This window comes from Schistocerca gregaria, chromosome X, assembly GCF_023897955.1.
Source record: "Schistocerca gregaria isolate iqSchGreg1 chromosome X, iqSchGreg1.2, whole genome shotgun sequence".
Classification (NCBI taxonomy): Eukaryota; Metazoa; Arthropoda; class Insecta; order Orthoptera; family Acrididae; genus Schistocerca; species Schistocerca gregaria.
This window is the reverse complement of record NC_064931.1, coordinates 599289489-599312067: the sequence shown is the minus strand read 5'-3', so window position 1 is coordinate 599312067 and position 22579 is coordinate 599289489. Positions and strand designations below refer to the sequence as shown.

Genomic DNA, 22579 nt, shown 5'->3' with positions numbered 1-22579 from the left:
AGTAGAACAGGAAAGGAAATAGCTAATAGTGGTACAAGGTATCCTCCACCTCTCTCCATACAGAGGCCTGCAGATTATATACACAAAGATGATGTGACTTACCAAACAAAAGTGCTGGCAGGTCGATAGACACACAAACAAACACAAATATACACACAAAATTCAAGCTTTCGCAACCAATGGTTGCTTCTTCAGGAAAGAGGGAAGGAGAGGGAAAGACGAAAGGATATGGGTTTTAAGGGAGAGGGTAAGGAGTCATTCCAATCCCGGGAGCGGAAAGACTTACCTTAAGAGGAAAAAAGGACACACACACACACACATATATATATATATATATATATATATACACACACCCATCCGCACATACACAGACACAAGCAGACATTTGTAAAGGCCTTTGGGTGGTTTCTGAGAAGAAAGAGATGGAAGTAAAAAGACTGGGGGGTGGGCTAGAGGAATAGAAGGCTGTGGAGCTGGAACAGGCAATGTGATAGGTAGGTGAATGACAATGATTAATGAAGATTGAGACCAAGGGGGTAATGGGAACGTAGGATATTTTGCAGGGTGAGTTCCCACCTGTACAATTCGAAAAAGCTCATGTTGGTAGGAAGGATTCAGATGGCACTGGTTGTGAAACAGTCATAAAAATGAAGAATGCTGTGCTAGGCAGCACGCTTAGCGTGCACAGCAACTGGATGCATCAGCTGCAAACACACTTCTTGGGTTTGCTGCTGGACGGTATTATGTAAATCCCACAATATTTCATTGATGCAATGGCTCGACATCTTCATTTTATGGTAGTTGCTGCTGTCTCTTTCGCAAGATACGACTAATGGTAATCACATGGCAGCATCTAAATTTTCCAGGCCATAAGCAAGCAATAGGCATATACAAGAAGATGCTCATAGTGGGAGGACAGTGGTGCTCCTAGTGGTCCCTGATGGGAGCCGCAGACAATCCTTTCGTGCATAAGCTGTGACCGATAACTATACTGCCAGGTGCTCCTGTGGTTAAAAGCTTAATTAAATCTCATCAGCGTGTTGTGTCAAGTTTTGTCTTCCCTGTTTTCATTTAATGGCAGACAGTGCTGGATTCCAGGCAGTGTTTAATTTAAAACCTGCGTCCCTGTTGATACGATTGTCCAGATATTTATGGCATCCTTAACAACACAGGCTGAGAAAGATGACAGACATCACATATCTGATCAAAGGCAGGGCTACCTGTGAAACCAGTTATGTCATCTACAAGCTAAGCTGCAACCACTCTGCTTTGTTCTATGTGGGTATGACAACCAACAAGCTGGCTGTCTGCATGAATGGCCACCGACAAACTGTGGCCAAGGAACAGCTTGACCACCAAGTTGGTGTGCAAGCTGCCCGATACAATGGTCATTTTAATGACTGCTTCACAGCTGATGCCATCTGGATCCTTCCTACCAACACCAGCTTTTCTGAATCCAGCAGGTGGGAACTCCACCTGCAATATATCCTATCTTCCTTTAAACCTCCTAGATTCAACCTTCATTAATCATTGTCCTTCAACCACCTATAACTTTCCCTGTTCCCACTCCACAGCCTTCTACTCCACAAGCATGCCCACAGTATCTATACTTCTCTCCTTTTCCACTCCCCCGCTCACTGTCTAACCTTCTCACTGCATATAGCTGCCTCACCCGCTCTCTGCCTTTTCCCTGTGTGCTCCCACAAACAGTACTTTACTGTCCCCCACCCTGCCCCAGCCTTCTCCTTAGCCCCACCACCCAGATTGCATCTCCTATCAGAGAGAGAGAGAGAGAGAGAGAGAGAGAGAGAGAGAGAGAGAGAGAGAGAGTGCTGTGGTGTGTGTGTGTGTGTGTGTGAGAGACATTTCAGAAGAAGGCTTTCTGGGCGAAAGCTTACACGTTTAGTAGACTTTTGTTGTGTCTGATTTAACATCTTGATTTAACATCTCCGCTATATGGTGAGTAGCGACCTATCCTTTTCTACATCAACACGCATACTCTGCAAAACACACTTAAGTGCCTGGCATAAGGTTCAGTAAACCACCTTCACAATAATTCTCTATTATTCCAACCTTGCACAGCGTGTGCAAAAACCGAAAACCTATATCTTACCATGCGAGCTCCGATTTCCTTTATTTTATTATTATGATTGTTTCTCCCTATGTAGGTCGGCATCAAAAAAATATTTTTGCATTTGGTGGAGAATGTTGGTGATTGAAATTTTGTGAGATTCCGCCGCAACAAAAAAGTGGCTTTGTTTTAATTATGCCCACCCCAAATCCTGTATCATGCCAGATAGACTCTCACTCTCTCCCCCCCCCCCCCCCCCCCCCCGCCCCCCACATATTTCTAGTTAATACAAAACATGCTATTCTTTTACGAACTTTCTTGATGTACTCCACTAATCCTGTCTGGTAAGGATCCCACACCATGCAGCAATACCCCAAAAGAGGATGGACAAGCATAGTGTAGGCAGTCTCTAGTAGATCTGTTGCATCTTCTAAGTATTCTGACAATAAAAAGCAGTCTTTGGTTCGCCTTCCCCCACAACATTTTCTGCGAGTTCCTTACAATTTAAGTTGTTCGTAATTGTAATTCCTAAGTATTAGCTGAATTTACAGCCTTTACACTTGACTAATTTCTCACGTAACTGAAATTTGATGGATTCCTTTCAGCACAATGGTGTATGATCTTACGCTTTTCATTCTTAGTATTGCCTGCTACTCAGAAGCTATGCACTAATCAACAGAATTCGTTTACAATAATTCCCTACAGCAAATAGCCATGAAAACTAATGGTAAGCACAAAAATAACACTCTTTCCCACCCCAATTCAAGAATATTCATAATACTGTTATTATTCCATCCGAGAACTTTTCTGTCTGAAGGCTAAAAGTTAGCAATCTCATCATTGTGTCTGTCTACAACTCAACACCACCTCTATGTGGTGAGTAGCAATATATCCTTTTCATGTTATGGATATAAAAAGCAGACTGACAATAGATATATATAAGAGATGATGATGATGTAAATAAAATAGAAAGAAACTTCCACATAGGAAAAATATATTAAAAACAAAGATTCCAAGACTTACCAAGCGGGAAAGCGCCAGTAGATAGGCACAATGAATAAAACACACACACACAAAATTTCGAGCTTTTGCAACCGGTGGCTGCTTCTTCAGAAAAGAGGGAAGGAGAGGGAAAGACGAAAGGATGTGGGATTTTAAGGGAGAGGATAAGGAGTCATTCCAATCCCGGGAGCGGAAAGACTTACCTTGGGGGAAAAAAGGACAGGTATACACTGGCAACCACACGAATATCCATCCGCAAATACATGAAAAGAGAAAATTGTTAACATCTAATATAGAGTGTAGCATTGTACAGATGTACAACAAGCAATTCAGACAAGAAATGTGGTGCTACAGGAGCATGCTGAGGATAAGATGGATAGATCCGCTAACTAAGACAAACATAATTGAATTCGAGAGGAATGATCTTCAGGCATAACTTGACTAAAAGAAGGAACAGGTTGATAGGCAACATTCCAAGGGCACAAAGAATGGTTAATCTGGTGTTTCAGGGAAGTATCTGGGGGAAGTGGTAAAAACTCTATACAGAAGACAACAGTAATCATGTTCAAGCAGATATAGATTGCAGTGGTTGTTCACCAAATGCCACCTACTGCACACCAATATAATTGTCAGCAGAAGTGCAAAACCTATAATGATTGTTGTGTTACAAATTTAACTGCCTAAAATACTAAGTGTATAAAATACCAACCACTCTTCTCCATAGGCATTTGTATCAACTTTTGTGCCTACAACTTTTGTGCCTACAATTAGTAGAACTTATAGCCAAAAGGCACGTCCATTCTCATATTCTGAACAGTGTAACAGCTGGGGTACATCAATTAACTCATCCAGTAGATTCTCATTTTATAATTAGAAGATGCGTAGTATGTAGTGTCAATTTATAAGTGTCATGTAGGTCTCAATTCACAAGTCTACAGTGTCTAAATTTTGGCAACAACGGAAATTCTCCCCTTTTGCATTTGACACACAGTATCTGCAGTTGCCTGCTACTCAAAGCTATGCACTAAGCAACAGGATTCATTTACAACAATTTCCTACAGCAAATAGCCATGAAAACAAACGGAAAGCACAAAACAACACAATTTCACACGCCAATTCAAACCTTTCCTTGGGTTACAACCAAATATACTGTATTTGAAGCTGTACAATCTACAATAATACTTTTCCTATCATTTGTTTTCATGAAATATGCGCCCAAATGTAAATTGGGGCTAGATATAAATTGTACTCCAGTGCTCCATAATGGTAAGCAAACAACTAAATGTAACTTTACTCCGTCTTCCACTGATGTGATTCTATACTACATTTATTCCATGATTACTAGTTAAATTTCTATATGAGCTTGTTACATGACTGGAAATGTGGGTGAAATGTCCCTTTGTAAGAACATATACAGGGTGATTTTTCCCACTGTGTACAAACTACAGATTGATCGAAGAGAGGACACAGAACAAAAAATGTCTAAGTTATGTCCAGAAATGCTCGGTTTCCATGCTATGAGCCACTTAATCATACTTTGTTACAGTGACTGTGGTCTAATATGGTGTACCATGCAGCCACAATTACAGTAGGCATGGTTTCTTTGTAGAGGGTGGTACTGTTCCTTATACGTCATGCCCTAATTGAGAATTTGCCAACATGTTGTTTACTCATGAAGAGGCAAATAACAGACGGCATTGCATCAGAAGGCCCATCCCTGGCGACAACAATGTCTGAGACAGTGTTTTGCCATTTGCCTAAGAAAGGTTTATTTCATGAAGCACAAAATCATGAAGGACATAAGAGAAATGTTCGGACACCAGACTTGAAGAAAAATACAATTAACACCTTGGGAGGCGACTGCCATGTCAGTACCAGGCAGTTGGCCCACCCATACAAGGTAAGCCAGACGACCTTGTGGAACATTCTACGTAACAACTTTTACTACCCCCATCACTTACAGTGTGTGCAGGGCTTATTAGCAACAGACTTTCCACATCGGGAACAGTTTTGACACTGTTTTCTTCACCAAGCAACCAAGTTCTGGAATTTGTGTCATCCAGCTCATATGCATACGAGGCCACTATTACGGAAGTGGTGTCTTCAACTTTCATTAGTCATCTGTAGGATAGTATGTAGAGCCCACATGTTATGCTGACAGCAAATAATCAGCACCATTGCAGTCATGTGTGGGCTAGGATAACTGGTGACCATATTTTGGGACGCGTCTCCTTCCACATCACCTAACACGCCGGAACTATCAGCGTTCCTTGTGGGTGACTCTGCCTACCCTGCTGGAAGAACTGCCATCGATGATTTGAAGTGTTGTGTGTCTACTACATGATGGTGCTCCAGCCCACTTCACCATGAACGCGTGGCCACATCTTTATCGTGCGTTCCCTGGTCGACGGATCAAATGAGAGGGTCCAGTTGCATGGCCTGATCGTTTACAGGATCTCAAGCCATGCAATTTCTGATTATGGGGCCCTCTCAAAAGTACTGTGTATACAGATCCCATTCCAAATAAGAAGACACTGGAGCAGTGTATTCATGCGGCCTTTGGCACTGTTTGAATGGAGCCTGGCCGATGTAAACACATTAAACAGAGCATGCTACGGAACATACACTCATGTTGAGGCACACAGAAACCATTTCCAACAAATATTGTAACTGTCACTTCATGGTACAGTGTGTATTAGACAGCAGTTTCTGTAACAATGTATGATTGAATAAATGGTCTCTAGCATGGAAACCATTCATTTCGGACATACATCCATTAGACCTTTTTTGTTCCATATCCTCTCGTCGATCAATCCCTAGGGGGAGAGAGAGAGAGAGAGAGAGAGAGAGAGAGAGAGAGAGAGAGAGAGAGAGAGAGAGAGAGAGAGAGAGAGAGTGTGTGTGTGTGTGTGTGTGTGTGTGTGTTTTTAACTATAGTAATTTATTTTCGTTTCAACCCAATACTTTCAACCTAAAGAGTAATATATTATTTCCAAATATTCTTACCTTATCAAAAAAGATGAGCTAGAACAAACCACAATCCTTGAGATTGTTTTTAATGATGACATCAGTAACAGCATCAAAAACAAATTGTATATTATTTGTATCAGTAGCACAAGTAAAATGTGTATAGATCTCTTTCTGGTCTTTCCTTTTATTCAGATTTTCAAATTTCATCTGTATGTATGCTGCTGCTTCTTCATATGTATTAGAACCTGAAAAAAGATATATATGTTAATAGCATTCCTGCCATGGTTTCGCACGGGTAGCACATAAGTGTCTATGGCCAGATGACTTGTCTGGAGTAGTAGTAATTTTGTATGGAGTTACAATTAAAATTCAGAGAACATTAGGTAAACTAATATCATCACTTGCATATAACTGCAAGAATTTAAGCAGTTCATGCCAGGAAAGTTCTCAGGAGGCACAACATTATCGATTCCATATTTAATTGTCACTTGGAATGACATCTCAAGGCAACAATGGGAGCTGCTAGTTACTGCATGACCAGTTTCACCCGACTGCAGCACCAGTTTGGCTTGAGTTATGGCCACTTGCCTGCCACTTAACTACAGTGCTACTACAGCACGGTTGGTCTGACCACGTTGGAGTTTGGAGTGAACTGCCACCAGTTGTCAGCCACCAGAGTCCAACACCTACCTGGCACAAGCTACAATTTCTACCCCGGTAGAGGCAGCTCATGCCGGCCTGGCACTGCAGTCGGACAGCTTATACCTATCTTTTGTGCCCAGAAATCTTCCTCATTAATGTTATTCATTATTGAAAACTGTATCAAAATCCCTACAGTAGTTCCCAAGAGGAGCATTCACATACAGACAGATAAAAATGCAGTGGGGGAACTTTCATTTATATATGTATAGATTCAAAGTCAAATAGTTTTAAAACAAATGCTGCAAACACATATGCAAAATCCAAGGAATGACAAAAGGTACTATTTCACAGCTGCTATCAGGCATTGTGTTGCAACTATGTAGGAAACCTTTCATGACTGAATTCCAGTTTCATAATTCCGTGTGAACACTTTGGAGACTGGCCACTTAGAAGAATATCAGGCTTAGGAGACTGGTCATTTATGCCATTATTTAAAACGTTAGTCACACATATGTAACTGATGTATCTTCAAGAGCAATACATACTAAAAAATGACCTAGCTCCACGATTCATTTTTCATATTTATTTTCATTCTTTGACCGATTACAAATTTTAAAATAATGATGACAACGCGAAGTGAGTTTTTGAGCTATTTCTTCCCCTTGAGCTTTCAAAATTTCTTGTTTACTCAACAAACATGACATATTTGTAGCACAATTACAGAAAGCTGGGAAACCTAACAAGTAGATGCACAAAATTTCATCAATGCATTCAAATTGTTTCAGTAATTTGTGACAGCAGCTGTTATGTTCGTTCATATTTCTTTCGAAATAATTTAGAAATTTACAATAGAAGGCACCACCCATCACGGGACAGGTAGTTTTTAGAGTGACAGATGGCTGGCACCATATTGAGAAAATCACGGCCCACCTTATACACGGGTGTAATCTTTTTAACACAATATTATGACTCAAGCTATGCTCAGGCTTCGTATTTGAAATATTAATGGTATGTTTTTTTATTTATTTTTCACTCCAGTACTCAGTTTGCCATTACATTGTATGTATGTGATTAGGACTATCTTTGCACTGTTGAAAGATAATACATCCATTTCTCACTTTACTATAATATTGTAGCAATCTGAGATTTCCGTACTCTCAACTATGAACACTTTTACGAGAATTATTTGCATATTCTTCCTTGGACAGTTTCCTATCACAATATGGGAACCACCTGGATAGTAACAAAATTATCAAAACTTTTTGTGAGGTTCGTAACCTTGAAGACTGTCCAGATTTGGACAGGGTAACTATTTTAAATAGCAAGGCTCCTGATAATGTTTTTAACAATAGCAAACTACTGCCCAAATAGTCACCTAAACATTACAAACAGCTAATACTGTAATATTAACAATGAATAAGGAAGAGTTAAGATGGGGCTGAACCACACTAATTACTATTAAAGAGGGAGGACAATGGATGCTGTGAAATTATGTGAGGCGTGGGAAATAACCACTGACAAAATTTTAAAAGCCAAATTCCATAGTGCTTCAAATTAGAAAATATGATCGCACATGATCATTGACAAAATTAATAGTATATCAACTTATCTAAACAAAAAATGCAAAACTTATTTATGAAGATGAAAAATGTAAAAATTGTGTAATTACTTCTGAAGATGAAAAACAGGGACATCTATACATTTCAAACTGCACTTTTGAACAATTTTATGAGACTGTCTAATTCAAATCTTCATCTGCCAGTAGCCAAAGTATTTCATGTTACCTTAAATATGTCCGCCTGATGTCTGAAATTAATGAACTGCTAATTTTGAAAATAATTAACATGTGATTTTGTATGGTAAATCACATCTTACATGAGCAAGTGCTTCTATGATGTATAGTTAATAATGCCTACGATAAACCAAAAACTCACTTCATTCATTTTTACACATCAAACTAAAAAATGCGCAACATGTTTGTCACTGATTCCAAAGCAAGGTGTGAAAAAGGTAGTGGGCCTGAATGTAAGAACTCTTTTCATTTAACAAAAATATGCCATGATTCTAATATTTTTATCATGATAAGTGAATAGAAGAAAGAATGGCACCATTTAACATTACTTAAGAAGCTTTTATTGTGAATTCACAAAAACCCCAAAAACTGAAAACTAGAAGAAACAAACACTCTTAGCATGTTACAAGCAACATTATTACTTATGTAATGGCAGACCTATATAAAAAAAAAAGTTGAAAGAAAGCCGAAATATCAGGTTGGCTGCATCTAGGAAATAATAATCATCGTGGACACTCCGCAGAAATACTGGTGTGTGGTTAGAAAAATTAAAATTTTGCACAAAATACAAAACACATTGCTTGCAGGTGTGCGCGCGCAAAGCTAGCCACCCTGCAACTCACTACAATCTCCAACCTAGAATCTGGCAATCAGACGATACACACAGTTGCAAAATATGTGTCATACTCTTTTCATTGTGAGCTAAAATGTTTGGATGATCCGCTCTTACTACTGTCCTCTTGTCATAAAAGAGTACACTTCATTAAAATGTGGTTTACTCAAACACATACAACATAGGCGTCACAAGAAATTGGGTCCTCTCACCACATTTCCGACTACAACATTTATGAAACTGATGAATTTTTAAGGGAGACAAAGAATATGATATGACTACACTTTGTGATCCGTTTTTATATGCTTCTATACATGAGTAAGTCTGTAATTGGTTAAATTTACTATGCAATATCAATTTGTACCAGAAGTTTCTCTGTTTTGTATTTGTGTGAAGGTACCATAATTATTTGTGTAATATTTATATTGTGTGATATTTTTCTTGTTTTTGTAATTATTTGTGTAACATTTATACTGTTTAATATTGACTTTTGTAATGCCTCAGATGATCTCTGAGGTCTCTACAACAATAAAAAATCAAATCAATCAATTATCACCACTTCCACCCATACACTTATCTCCACATGACATTCTCATGCAGCACCGAAGCACTGTGACAATACTTTTCCGCAGTGGGCCCCTAAAAGCTCTCTCAGCAGCTTCAGCAGCTACATCAGCTTCCTTATTTCCCAGACTAATGTGCCCTGCACACCAGCAGACTGTTACTCATTTCCCTTGCTTTTGTAGCACAAGTAATTTTGACATCTTCAAGATCATTTCTTCTCTATTGGGTTCATCAGTGTAACTCCTGAACAGGTACGGCGCCTTCATGATTACAAACAGTTATGTCCTGTACCTTGTGAATTTGTGTGACAAATCATTAATGCATGCTGAGAAATGAGTAGGCAAGTGTGATCTCCTGATCTGAACAATTAGTTTATTTTTGCAATGACATTGTGGTTCTTGAGTAAAATTTAACAACCAGACACTTATTTCTTTTTCCAAATTTTCATATGCCAGATAGCCTGGTGCTCTTAATATGGAAAAGTGTTAATTTGCTACAAATTATGCATAACATTTTAATACTTGAAAAATCACTTTTTGAATGTTAGCTGTGTGCATGACCAATGAAAGGCCTCATTGCTTGCAGATAGCTATTAACATGGTGTTTCATTAGGTCTTGAGCAAACAGTATAGTGTGAAGGTGATGGCATACACAATAAATTCAGCATGCTTGCCATACCATGAAGAGTTGCTACCTGAAGAAAAGTGGCAGCTCCCAATCCTCAGAACAGAGGAAAGAGATGGGGCTGGTCCTAAATGGTCTTGTGTCCAGCCCAAATCTCTCACACTGAACTGCAAACACATACACATGTGTAACCATAAAGGAGGCCAGATTCTGCAAAAGCCCTATACAATTATCACTAATGAGTGATCTGTCTCCTACACTGGGTGACGTTAACTTACCACTACACCCTTTGAATACCAATTTCACCTTTAACATTATGTGAGGGATTTACAATATACTGAAAAAAAAAAGCCTTACAAGTACACAAATGTTACCTGAATCATAAAATCAAAAAGGTCACAAATATATTTGAATCTCAGCAACCTTCCAAAACATTTTATAAACTCTATGTGGTAGATATCCAATGCCATTTGATTAGCATAGATTTAATAATATCAGGTGAGTGGCAACCAAGCACTTTACAATGTTCATAATTTTCAACAACTATATTTTCTTTATGCCAGGGATACGTTATAAGATATCACCCCTTAATACACAGAACATTTTTAAAACTATGACGCCATCTTTATTTGCACTGAGCTAATTTCTGTTCTATGTAAACAATTAAAATGTATGTAAACACTGTTTGAGCCATACTATCCTGGTTTTATTGCTGTTGTGACTTAGGAGAACTATGAAAAATCCAAATCACAACAGAACCAAGCCTTTCATAAAGATCCTTGCAAGATAGCTTTCACAGCCTAGTCAGTAATTCTAGTCCTTCCTTTCCAGTCACAATACACACAACTAAATTATCTTTCTTGGGTTGTCACAGAAACTAACAAACATCATGAGATACACATAGTTCACCAGGTTCTTTAACCTCTCAAAAGTGATAAACTCTGTCTGGTATATTATGATGCAAAATGTGCCACAAAGTACAAAACAAGTCCTTTTGTTTCATCAGGTTGTACAGAATCTGCCTATCATCTTCAGTGTCACAAACAACAACAAAGCTTATTCTTCATGTCACAGACTCAGAATATGTGGGCCCACAAAACACTTTTACTAATAAGGAAATTGTGAGTATATCTATGACAAAAATGATCAATTTACTGTAGCTTATTAAGATGTGGAACAGAATTCATAAAATACTCTAACTTTGGCATTTTTCTGTTTAATGAAAAAACTATTCCTTTCATTTTCCAAACACTGTAATAAACCTCACTAATTTAACACACACAAAACGGAAGAATATTCACAATAAACACTCCTTCCAAAACTTTTTTCAATATTTTGATAAATTTGAGGTGTTTCGTGAGAAGCAAGTTTCTCATGTGTAGCAAGTGTTAAACACTGCAAACAAATGTTAAAATGCAGTTTCATCACAGTAAGGGTTAATACTGGCCCGATTAAACATGGAAACTGCTTTATCTACTTAAAAGTGTACGACTATCTACTTAAATGCTTACCAATGTATATAAATATGGTCATACAGAAAAATAGAAACTCAGTTACTCATATTTTTACATCAGTACCCTTCAGATGATTATCTTATTTATTCTTATTACATAAGTAACACGGACAAAATAGTTAAAAAAATATCTAACAGTATACCAACCTACCTACCCACCCATCACTGAAATTTCTCTCTGTTCTCTACCAAAGCTGTGGTCAACCACAGAACAATTAATCCCCTTTGTATGTCTGTCCCCACACATCCAAATCACCCCTACAAAAACAAGCCCCTACCCCTTTCTGGTTCCTGAAACTACACACAGAACAGAATGTATCAAAAGTAGATTAAATGTTTAAATTATTACCTGTGTACTCTGGGAAACATATGGTTAGTGGACTTTTGACAATCTTTTCCTCAAACAAATCCTTTTTATTAAGAAAAAGAATTATCGAAGTTTCGACGAACCATTTGCTATTACAGATTGAGTCAAATAACTTCATTGATTCTATCATTCTATTCATTTCTTCATCTTCGGCAAGCACAAGATCGTAACCTAGGAAAACGAAAACTCAAGTCACTTTAAAATGCACAGTAACTACTACATAGAATACACGAAACAATCTCAATAAGCACTTTAAGAAGAAAAAAGATTCTTACCTGACAATGCAACACAAAATATTATGGCTGTGACACCCTCAAAGCAATGAATCCATTTTTTCCTTTCAGATCTCTGACCACCAACATCAAACATCCTTGGTACATAGAAAAGAAGCAAATATTTAAGCATGTACTGACATTATTTCTTAATATCCATAAATAGAATTCAATACAAGAGGTTACAAAGTACATTCAGCTGTGCAGAAAGCATCTACTTACTACCTGCTAAAACTGAAGCCTACAACACACAGCCAACAATATGAACAACCATTTAAAGCTGAAATTTTCTCTGTAATAGTACAGGCTGTATACACAGCAAAAAAAAATTCCTGGATTTACCGGTTAAACAAAAACATTTTCTCCCGGGTCAAAATACACTTTTTCCTTGTTAAGTGACAGTACACTCTTCCTCGGATCAATGAAACTTATCGAAAAACACATTTCGGAAAGATCTTTGGTGTGCAGCAACATGTACGCTGCATATTTTTGTATTACTTGAATTCCACCAAACACTACGTTACTTTCCAGAGCATTGAAATCAAGACTGCTATGCACTTTTGTAAGTCAGTCATAGCTCATGTGACGTGATCTCACCAGCCGATGACAGCGGATACTCAAGAGCATAGGACACAACAGCAATATCACTTTTAAGTAGCATGTATACACACATTGGAAAAGTTAATGGTTTAAATTAACATACATGGTGTTGCTAAAAGAAAAGAAAAGCTTTCACATATAATATTGGTCTCCATGATTAATAAGCTGCAAGACAAGCCACGCTTTCACATATAACATTGATCTTTTTTGCGCATTTTACACTTGAAGATACATCACACAAATGTGACAGTAAAATTTTTAACAACACATGTCTGATCATCTGGGCTAAAATTTTTCTAAATTGTCATCCTCAAAGAGTTGCTTTTTAAATAAGAGGTAAACGCTCTGTGATTTAAGAAATTCATTGTACATTCTCACACATAGCTCAGCTTGCATAAAAGGAAATTTACTTTGAAAGTAACACTTTTCAAACAACCATTTGCAATATTATCCTGTGACTTGTTAGAAATAGGTTTGTTTCAGCAGTTGCCATAGAGTGCCAGGTAACAGGCGTCACTGCGCTTACGCAGCTACGAAGGCGCAGGAAGCCTGTATGCTTGCCTGTCTAAAACATTAAAAGATTTTACATTATGTCATAAAAGAAACAAGACATCAGAGGATATCCCAAGAGCATCAGAGTTTCGTGTACCATACTAAAATGCATAATTCGACTTACAGTGCACATTTGTATGTCCAGATTCTGATGTAAATTTTCTTGGAGAACCAGTACTGTATTATCTCATGTTTGGTTCTTTATTATGGCATAATGCCATATGTGCTAGAAGATGAGAAGATGCACTTTTGAAATGCAGCAAACAGTTGAAACTAGACAACAGTGTGGAATTAAAGACTTCGTCTCAAATAAATTGAGTAACTCGGTGGAAAAGATTAATAAAAGCCAAATTTCTTTAGCAAACCAACAAAAATAACTTCATTGTTCTGCAAGGCACTTAATACTTGACTGTCAGAAGGGTGGGAATAAAATCTGAAACTAATAACATATTTTAGCCTTCCGTAATTATGTGAATGTATTTTAGTTCACTTGATAGCTCCTGGCCACAGAAATCCATTTTGTTTTCATTTGACATGAGAGCAATAAACGAAGAGGAAACAGCAAAATCACTAAACATAAGCACATGTCACATAGAGACTACCCACCTTCCCTCTCCAACACAGACTGCTCTATGCGTCAGCACTGGATCAACGTTATTTCCGAACCGCGGCAATACTAAATAGTTGTTTGCCCCCCCCCCCCCCTTCCTCCCTCCAGCGCTTGTGGTAGGATGGAAAAAAGAAAAACCTACTTTTCAAAAATATATATAAAACATGTGTTTGAGAAAATGTTAGACCTGTTATTTGGTCTAGTGCACCAAAGTGCAGTGCCACACCTCTTCACACAGCATTCTTCTATCGCACGTCATTGTATTTCGCTCTGTGAAATTCATACGTGTAAGATTTTGTAATGGATGCCATCAAACTATATTCAGGACAGTGGAAATTAAAATGTCCTATGGTCTCTCCTGCTCCCAGTCACCCAGTTTGACATCCAGCCCCTCTTTTTTATTTATATATACTTAAAAAACACCCTCGCAATTAATATTGGATGGAATCATTTGTAACCCAGAGAACAAGAGCTCTCCAGAAAATCTGCAGTCTTTATTGCCTATTAGCTAATAAGTGTGTGTGTGTGTGTGTGTGTGTGTGTGTGTGTGTGTGCGCGCGCACACATTTCTTCAATCTTTAAGTCCTAACATTTTTCTTGCTGTCTAACCTTGCTACAGCTTTACATGGTGTCATTTCCTTTCTGCGAAAGAATCTATTACCTCAAACTTCATCGAACATTTTTGTCACATGAAAAAAAACGAAATGTCATCGTCTAATACTGAAAAAGCTGTTAATACAAACAGTAGCTAAAACTCGTGTGGTTTCTCGATCTGATTACGTGTATTTTGTCACTGTCTGCTAGATAAAATGAAATAGATCTGTCTAATATTGCAACAACTGTAACACACGCCAAATAAACAGACTGTTTTAGCACAAATCAAATGCCTATTAGGCCTACTACAAGCAAAAAGCTTTATGTTCGGAAATAGTTTCACATTTTGTTCATACACTCCAGCTTCTCAAGCACGAGGTCAAAAAGTAGTAGTATGAAATTTTTATATGAATTTGGAATCGTCATATTCTTCCACAATTTGTGTGATGTCCCCATTTCTTCTCCTTCCTCGTTCTATCAATCAATCTTTTCATCACTAATTCTGTAACTATTCCTGCCAGTGTGAAAGCTTATTCTCTGGTTAATTTCACTAACCCTGCCACAATCAACTGCTTAGGCATTTTCCGCACTACTCCCAGAATAGAACTTAGGGGCTGCTACCGGGGTCTGTACAACTAGCTGTTACTAGTGTAGCGGTCTGGCCAAAAAATTTCTATCAAAATTTTCTTGGATACACCGAGAAGACAATATGTAATCTTTCTTACCTGTTAGTAGTTTATTTTCACTCTAATAGTCTGAATCTATGGTTTTCGCTGGTAATTATAACAATACTGATCATTCACAAACCCAGTCAATCACATAAACAAAAAGAGATTGACATTCACCAGTTTGGCTTTATTCCGCTCAGCTCTTACAGCCCCTTCCTCTTCTGCCTGCAGGAAAGTTTATTTCTAGATGCGACGGGGATTCCTCTGGCAAAGACATGACGCAGACTACACACACATTCAAAAATAAACTTAGAAAACATGTTCAAAAACCAACACGGATGTGTTTCAAAATCATATGATCATTCATCGAGATTCAGTCTCTCACACGTGACCAGTAGCAGTGGACTTGTTGAAGTGTCAACACGAGCGTGGACAAAAGGAGTGGGCATTATTGGCGAAGCTCTATTACCAAAACAACAGTAATGCTGCAGCTGAACTTTGAGAATATCGCCGGCTGCAAGGATTACCGAAGGGTCCTCTTTCTCCACCTTCTGTGCGGAGAATGATGAAGTTCGAATCAACTGGAGAACTGGACGTCACTCTGGAAAGATGCTGATGACCGGTTGCACAACAAGTGGTTGATGAAATCGCTGTTGCTATGGCAGACAATGCTGCATGCAATGCCCAACTGTCAGGCAGTGCCCCTTGCTGTGTCACGAGAGTTGAACATCCAGTGGTAAACTGTATGGAAGGTGCTTCAAACCAATATCAGGTGATACCCATACAAGGTACATACTGGACAATAGCTTGCACTGTAGGATGCATAACAATGTGTTGACTTCACTCTAAATTTTCTCGCAAGGATTGAAGTTAATGAGGGCTGGCCCTGGAGCATCCTATGGACAGACGAAGCTCATTTTTCTCTGATGGGTGAGGTAAACACACAGAGTTGCTGAGTGGGGGGGGGGGGGGGGGGGGGGATCTTCACCTCCAGTCGCTGCACATGAAGTTGTTCTGTATGGTGAACGTGCCATCGTATGGTGTGGCTTCACGGCTACATTCATCATTGGTCCATTCTTTTTTGAACCAGTTGGTGCTCAAGGACCATGGGTGTGCAGCATGCCTGGCCAGCGCTACTGAGAGATGCTTTGTCAGTATGTCATACCTGCCCTACAGGAGAGAAATGCATTGAACTCAGTTTTCATTCAAGATCGGTCTGAATGCTTGACCAGCACAATCACCTGATCTCACTCCCTGTGATTTCCGGTTGTGGGGCTACCTGAACGGCAGTGTTTACCTGGGAAACATTCAAATATGCTGATCTGAAGCACAGCATATCAAGATATGCTAGCCAGCACACGTACATGCATGCTTCATTCTGCTGTGCAGAATGCAATCCTGCACTTTAAGGCTCTTCTGGACTCTGATGGGTGCCACATTGAGCCCCTTTTGTAGCAGTAACAGTGCCAGTATGTAATGTACCACAGCAGCACTTTGACAGTGTTTCGATTGAATTGATTCTGCATTATTTCTCTTACTCATGTTCTTGACATTAATGCTCTTAAGTGCAGTACTCTTACGATACTTCGTTTCCGTGTTACAGCATGTTAAATTGGGAAAGTTTAATTATAGCCACCTGGTAGATATCTGTACTGTGTAGACAATGGGAGGGTAGTTGTAGGTAACAAATAAATGGCAGGACATGAGGTGATGTATTTTTGAAAACAAACAAACCATTCAAAATTCTTCACAGATTATTCAGATTTAAGGTGGGACATAAAATGCTCCCGTGTTACTATGACCACTTCCATGTCTTTTACTCGCTTTCTTGAAATTAAGGGCGCAATGACACATTGACATAGCATCGCCAAATGTCAACATCTGCCTGAAATTTAATATTTTGGTTGTGAAGCAAATAAATGTGACATGAGAAAAACAACAGGAGAAAATGGAGTGAACATATTAGCAGAATTAAGAGTGGCAGACTACCTCACAAAGTCAGAAATTATATTATGGTAGGCTGAAGAAGTTTGGGAAGGGCAAGAAAGAGATGGGCACCATAACAGGCAAAGGCCTAATAATTAAAGTGAAGTGAAAAGAAGAGTTTAAGTGCAGTTAATGGATAGTTTATGGAAAATTATTTTTACTGCCATAGAGAATATCCTGTCAGCTTGTGTTATAAACCACAGCCTACTTCCAAATTTGTTATAACTATGTCTGGAAGTTATTTACTAAAGCTGATCACATTGCATACATGCAATCCTCAATCACAAATTGACAATGGCATTTGAGCATGCAGTTGAATTATTGTACCGCAGAACACAGAATGATCCAGCTAATCAGTCAAGCATAGAAAGAAAAAGTGTACATATCCCATTTTCAACAGCTATCACTACCCAGACCAACCAACATACACAGACATTCATTGATGCAATCTACTGTATGGTAAGAAGTGTGGAATGTGCTAAGGTGAATCCATGGTATGATGTCACACTTTAAAACCGTTTAGATGTGAAAACTTTTCACAGTAGGCATCTCCTACAGCATGAAACTTATGACAAGAGAAAATATTACCTTCCATAACAACTGCAACTTTGGCAAATCATTAACAACGACAATTTTCAAAGTGTATGGAGCCACTCAAGAACTTACAGTGCACAGGAATAACCAGCAATGAAGCAATTTATTCATGTTATGATGCACAGCTGACAAACTTTGAGAAGGATAACATCACTGCTACACAACAGCTGCACAACTTTAATTCATTACTCCACAATTAATTTTGGGTGTAGGTCAGACTCATGTGGTAAACATGCATATAATATGAAAGTCACAAGAATCCTGATACCATCATCAACAAATCATGCATATGCTCATCTTCAAACAGGCCACTATGGCCAAACACCTTTGTCAAAAACCATTTACTGATATGTTCATTCACCAAGTCATCAGAGTTCTTGTGACTGATATTGGTTTATTTATAAGATTCAGTGGGGCCATGTGACAAAGCAAATTGGGCATGAAATGAGTCATTACAGTTTACAAAATGCAGATTAGACAATTTATAAATAATAGGACTAAAGAATTAATAAAACAAGAGGCCACCACCAACCACCCATAGTCTCCTCTTAAAGCAGGGGTGCCACACTGGAAGAAAAGTATCCCTGAGACGCATATAACATATAATATACTGAACACTACTAACAATAACTGATAATGGAAAAGAAACACTGGGATGGACCAATGAGAGAACAGCATCCTGTGGCAAGAGTTTCAGATTGAAAATATTCAGTTTATTGTAACTTTATTTACAGGTTTTTTTTTTTTCCTTCCTAGTCACATGACAGACGCTCATTTCTAGGGCCACATGCATGTTGGACACCACTGCCTTAAGGCATATTTACATGTACTGGGTGTATTTATATTTTTAAGCTGTTTTTTTCAGTATTATGATGACAAATCCATTGTCATTGTAATATGATCCCTGGATGAATGAACAAACAAATAAATGGAAAGTAAGAGTGTGTGAGTCAACCACACAAAAAATCAAATAATAAAATCTTACTTGAAATGAAGTCCTTTAAAAGTGAAATGAGTCTCTACAATTCCAGTAGTTTTCACCCTTGTGCGAAGAACATCTTGCTGCGTGGGAACATAATTGGGCAGCGATATTCTATCCAAAGCATTTAGGTAATACGCAGCAGAATCATTTAGCTGATACTCTCTTGATCGAGCAAAACATTGTTGCACACCAGCATCCTGCCACAGCCTTTTCATCAATATTACCAAGTCTGGTGTCAGTTCTCCTTCCTCGGCTGCACTGGCCAAAGTAAAAAACTGACGAGCATTGTCCTAAAAAGTGAAATGGAGTCTCATTAGCAGTTTACCATAAAAAATCCAGGTTAAGCATAAGTCCAATGAGCACTGAAGTATCACTAAATTCATTCCTTGAAGATGTTACAAAAGAAAAACAAAAGTAACAAAGAAAACTTACACCAGCCATCATATCTATACCAAATGAATTCAAATGGCTGCTACAGCTGACAGACAGAAATGAAGGACAAAGGTGACTTAATATCTTCAGTTAAAATCTGACAGATTCATTAGCCATACAGTTGCCATTAACAAAAATGAGGGAGTGCAGGGGGGGGGGGGGGGGGGGGAGATGATAAAGAAGCATTACAACACTTACAATGAAACACAAATCTTGTCTCTCCAAACAAACTATTAACTTTCTGCTAATAGTCTGTCACTGTCTGTCTCTGTCTCTCTCCCCTCCCCCCCCCCCCCCCCCCCCCACACACACACACAAAAGCAGCACAATCATAAACAAATTGGTAATGATTGTGGCTTGCTCACATTAAGTCTAAATATTTGAATTATATGGAAATCTAATAACACAATTTAGGCATCACAGCCATGTTTTCAAGGATACAGATACCCAGCAGCAATTAACAGCACTTACCAGAACATACAATATTCTACTTACTGCTCTTCCTGGTTCGGCAAAATCTATGCGCAACTGTCCCATTGCACGTATAATTGCCATCAGACTCTGAATAGTGTTGCTGTACACAACTCTGCGATACTGCTCGCATTCTTCTTTAGAATACCCAGTCTCATGGATAATTTTCATCTGCTTCACGATTGTGCTTTTTCCTGACTCGCCAGCACCTAAATGAAAGGAATAAATTAGTTAGTAGTATAAATGTAATTTATGTCATCAGTTTCCACAAACTGAAAATAAAATTAATGTTGTTACATTAGCAAACACACAAGCATCCTAATCTCAATTACTGTGGCGACTTGTTTATTGTATATCACTCATGCACTTTCAACATTACTATGCTACCCTAGCTGCTCTCTTGCAACTCCTGCAAGCCACCCATAATTGCATTCTCACAAAAATGGTCCCCATTCGTAATAATTGTAAGACACAAAAGAGCTCACTGCGCCAGTATCAATTAACAACAACTATTTACATATGGATGGAAATACATTTTAATTAAGCACCAACATCTTTTGTTAGATGTGCTGTTGAACTACGTGTTACACTGACAAGTGAATATACAGAGGTGTGAAGTCTACATTTATTTTAATCACACACAAATATTTCCACAAACACAATCTGCAATGGGTGCAAGCTGAGTAGAGGGCACCACCCCCTTTCAAAGTTTTCATACTTCATGTACAATTTACATGCATAATATGCATGAAAATACTTGTTGGAACTTTGCACATTGCCTAATATATGTGTTTTGAATTTAGCTTGCAGTTTTCGCTTTTGTGATGAAAAGTGCAATAACTGTGCCTATAGGGTATGAACGAAAACAATACATTATGTTACAGGTCAATCTGTTGCTACAACATTTATTGGGCATTCACAAGCAAATTATCAGCTTCCTACTAACTTGTACCTTAACCCACTCCCTGTTCCCCTTCTGTTTACAAATGCCAGTGTTGTTTACAAACTTGCCTACTGAGAATAACTGAAGCAAACACTTTGGGGCTGCAGTTAATATAACTAGAAATTTCGACGGTTGCCTACAAATAGTGTGACCATGTACACAACATATCAATCTTATAGGGTGCCACAATAACAAAGATGACGACGACGACGACAGTCAAACGTTACTAAAATAAAAAACACAAGAGTAGAAATCTGATTTTCATTTTACTTTCTTGTCAATATACAGGTTTTAAAGTATTTTCCTTCGTGATGTTATTTAAATTGTCTCTTGCTTGGCACAAAATAGTATTTGCTACACTCTTAATGAATATTACACTACTCGCTATCACTCAGTAAATCATACATCATCCACCGAAAGTCGAAAAACTTGCTTACTTAACAATTCGATCACATTAATAACGTCTACACTTAACAACAAACTGACTGCTTAACTCTCCTACACAAAGTTAGTAAAATCGGTAAACGCGTTACAGAGCAGCTTATGACACTGTCCACCATTACTAAGTCATTTATTAACAAAATATTATGTAAAAAATATATCAAAAAGTACACTGTGAAAATATGAATAAAAATCCAGCGTTAACAAGTTACCCAGCAACAATAATTTAACTTCCTTCGCCGCTCGCTCTCCATCTGCACGTAAATCTTTGTCAATTTTCTTCGATCTTTCGGCAGCTTCCTTGTCTCCTGCAGGACTGCTTATATTACAGCCCATCGTTTCAAACTTTTTGGCACTTGTTGCTTTAAGACTCCGCCCGGTTTCCGACACTCGGAGACAAATGACCACCAAAACAACAACTATGTTCTTTGGAAATTGTATATGCAAAGGGATTATCTTGCCATCACGAACAGTGGAAAACTAATTGTCCCAAAAAGTATTTTATAGTCTGATCAATTTTCCACTCACAATCAACGGTTCGTATTGCACACCCACTTGACAAACAAACCACAGCACTCACTTGAATAATTCAACCATTCTGAGTCACTCCGTCAACATACAAATTCAAATAGCTTTATGCTTCGACAGGAATGGAATTCGAAACTTCTCAAAACACAATCACAAAATGCACATAAGCCTCGAAACCTACACTGTCGAGAAAAATGTTACAACTTTACTGCAAGGAAAAATTTTATTTATACGACTACGTTAAAAAACCACACACGTAAATTTATTCAAACAATCACTCTTAAGTTGCCTTCCTGCAATTGAAACTATTTGCATTTGTAAGATATGACGATCAGGACTCACATTATATGATTGACTGAAAGATGTTCCTACATGTTTGTCAATGTGACTTTCTTAAAAAATTTGGTATTAAAACTAACTTGAATGTTTTAATGTTGTCAATACGATTTTCACTTTGTGTCCTTAGATACCGCAACTCATATCACGTAAATGAAATTAATGCGAAGATGATTTTAAACTCAAACACTATCTGATGTACTTTATTTATTGTTTTCTTCCACCTTTTTTATACATAGCTAGAACGCAGAGATCGCTGACAGAATGACATATACATGACAGAGCAATTTCTAATGAGAACGCTAAAAAAATGTTTTCTATGATTAACATGTATTATGGACCCATAGACAAAGCAAGCAATTTCTTCTAACCTGTAACGAGGTATTTTTAACCAACATAAAATGCTACTGTT

At 38.1% G+C, this 22579-nt stretch overlaps 1 protein-coding gene across 1 annotated transcript in view; it reads right to left on the bottom strand.

Annotated features, from left to right (window-relative positions):
- LOC126297773 (guanine nucleotide-binding protein G(i) subunit alpha) overlaps positions 1 to 22369 on the bottom strand; it is a 30918-nt gene extending 8549 nt beyond the window's left edge. The window contains exons 1-6 of the mRNA XM_049988948.1: positions 21516 to 22369; positions 19944 to 20128; positions 19020 to 19306; positions 12434 to 12528; positions 12141 to 12329; positions 6080 to 6288 (exon numbers count right to left, since the gene is read on the bottom strand). Of these exons, the coding sequence (XP_049844905.1) occupies positions 6098 to 6288; positions 12141 to 12329; positions 12434 to 12528; positions 19020 to 19306; positions 19944 to 20128; positions 21516 to 21639 (1071 nt within the window). The 5' untranslated portion in view covers positions 21640 to 22369 and the 3' untranslated portion in view covers positions 6080 to 6097. The remainder of the gene's footprint in view (positions 1 to 6079; positions 6289 to 12140; positions 12330 to 12433; positions 12529 to 19019; positions 19307 to 19943; positions 20129 to 21515) is intronic.
- Positions 22370 to 22579: the final 210 nt, after the last annotated feature.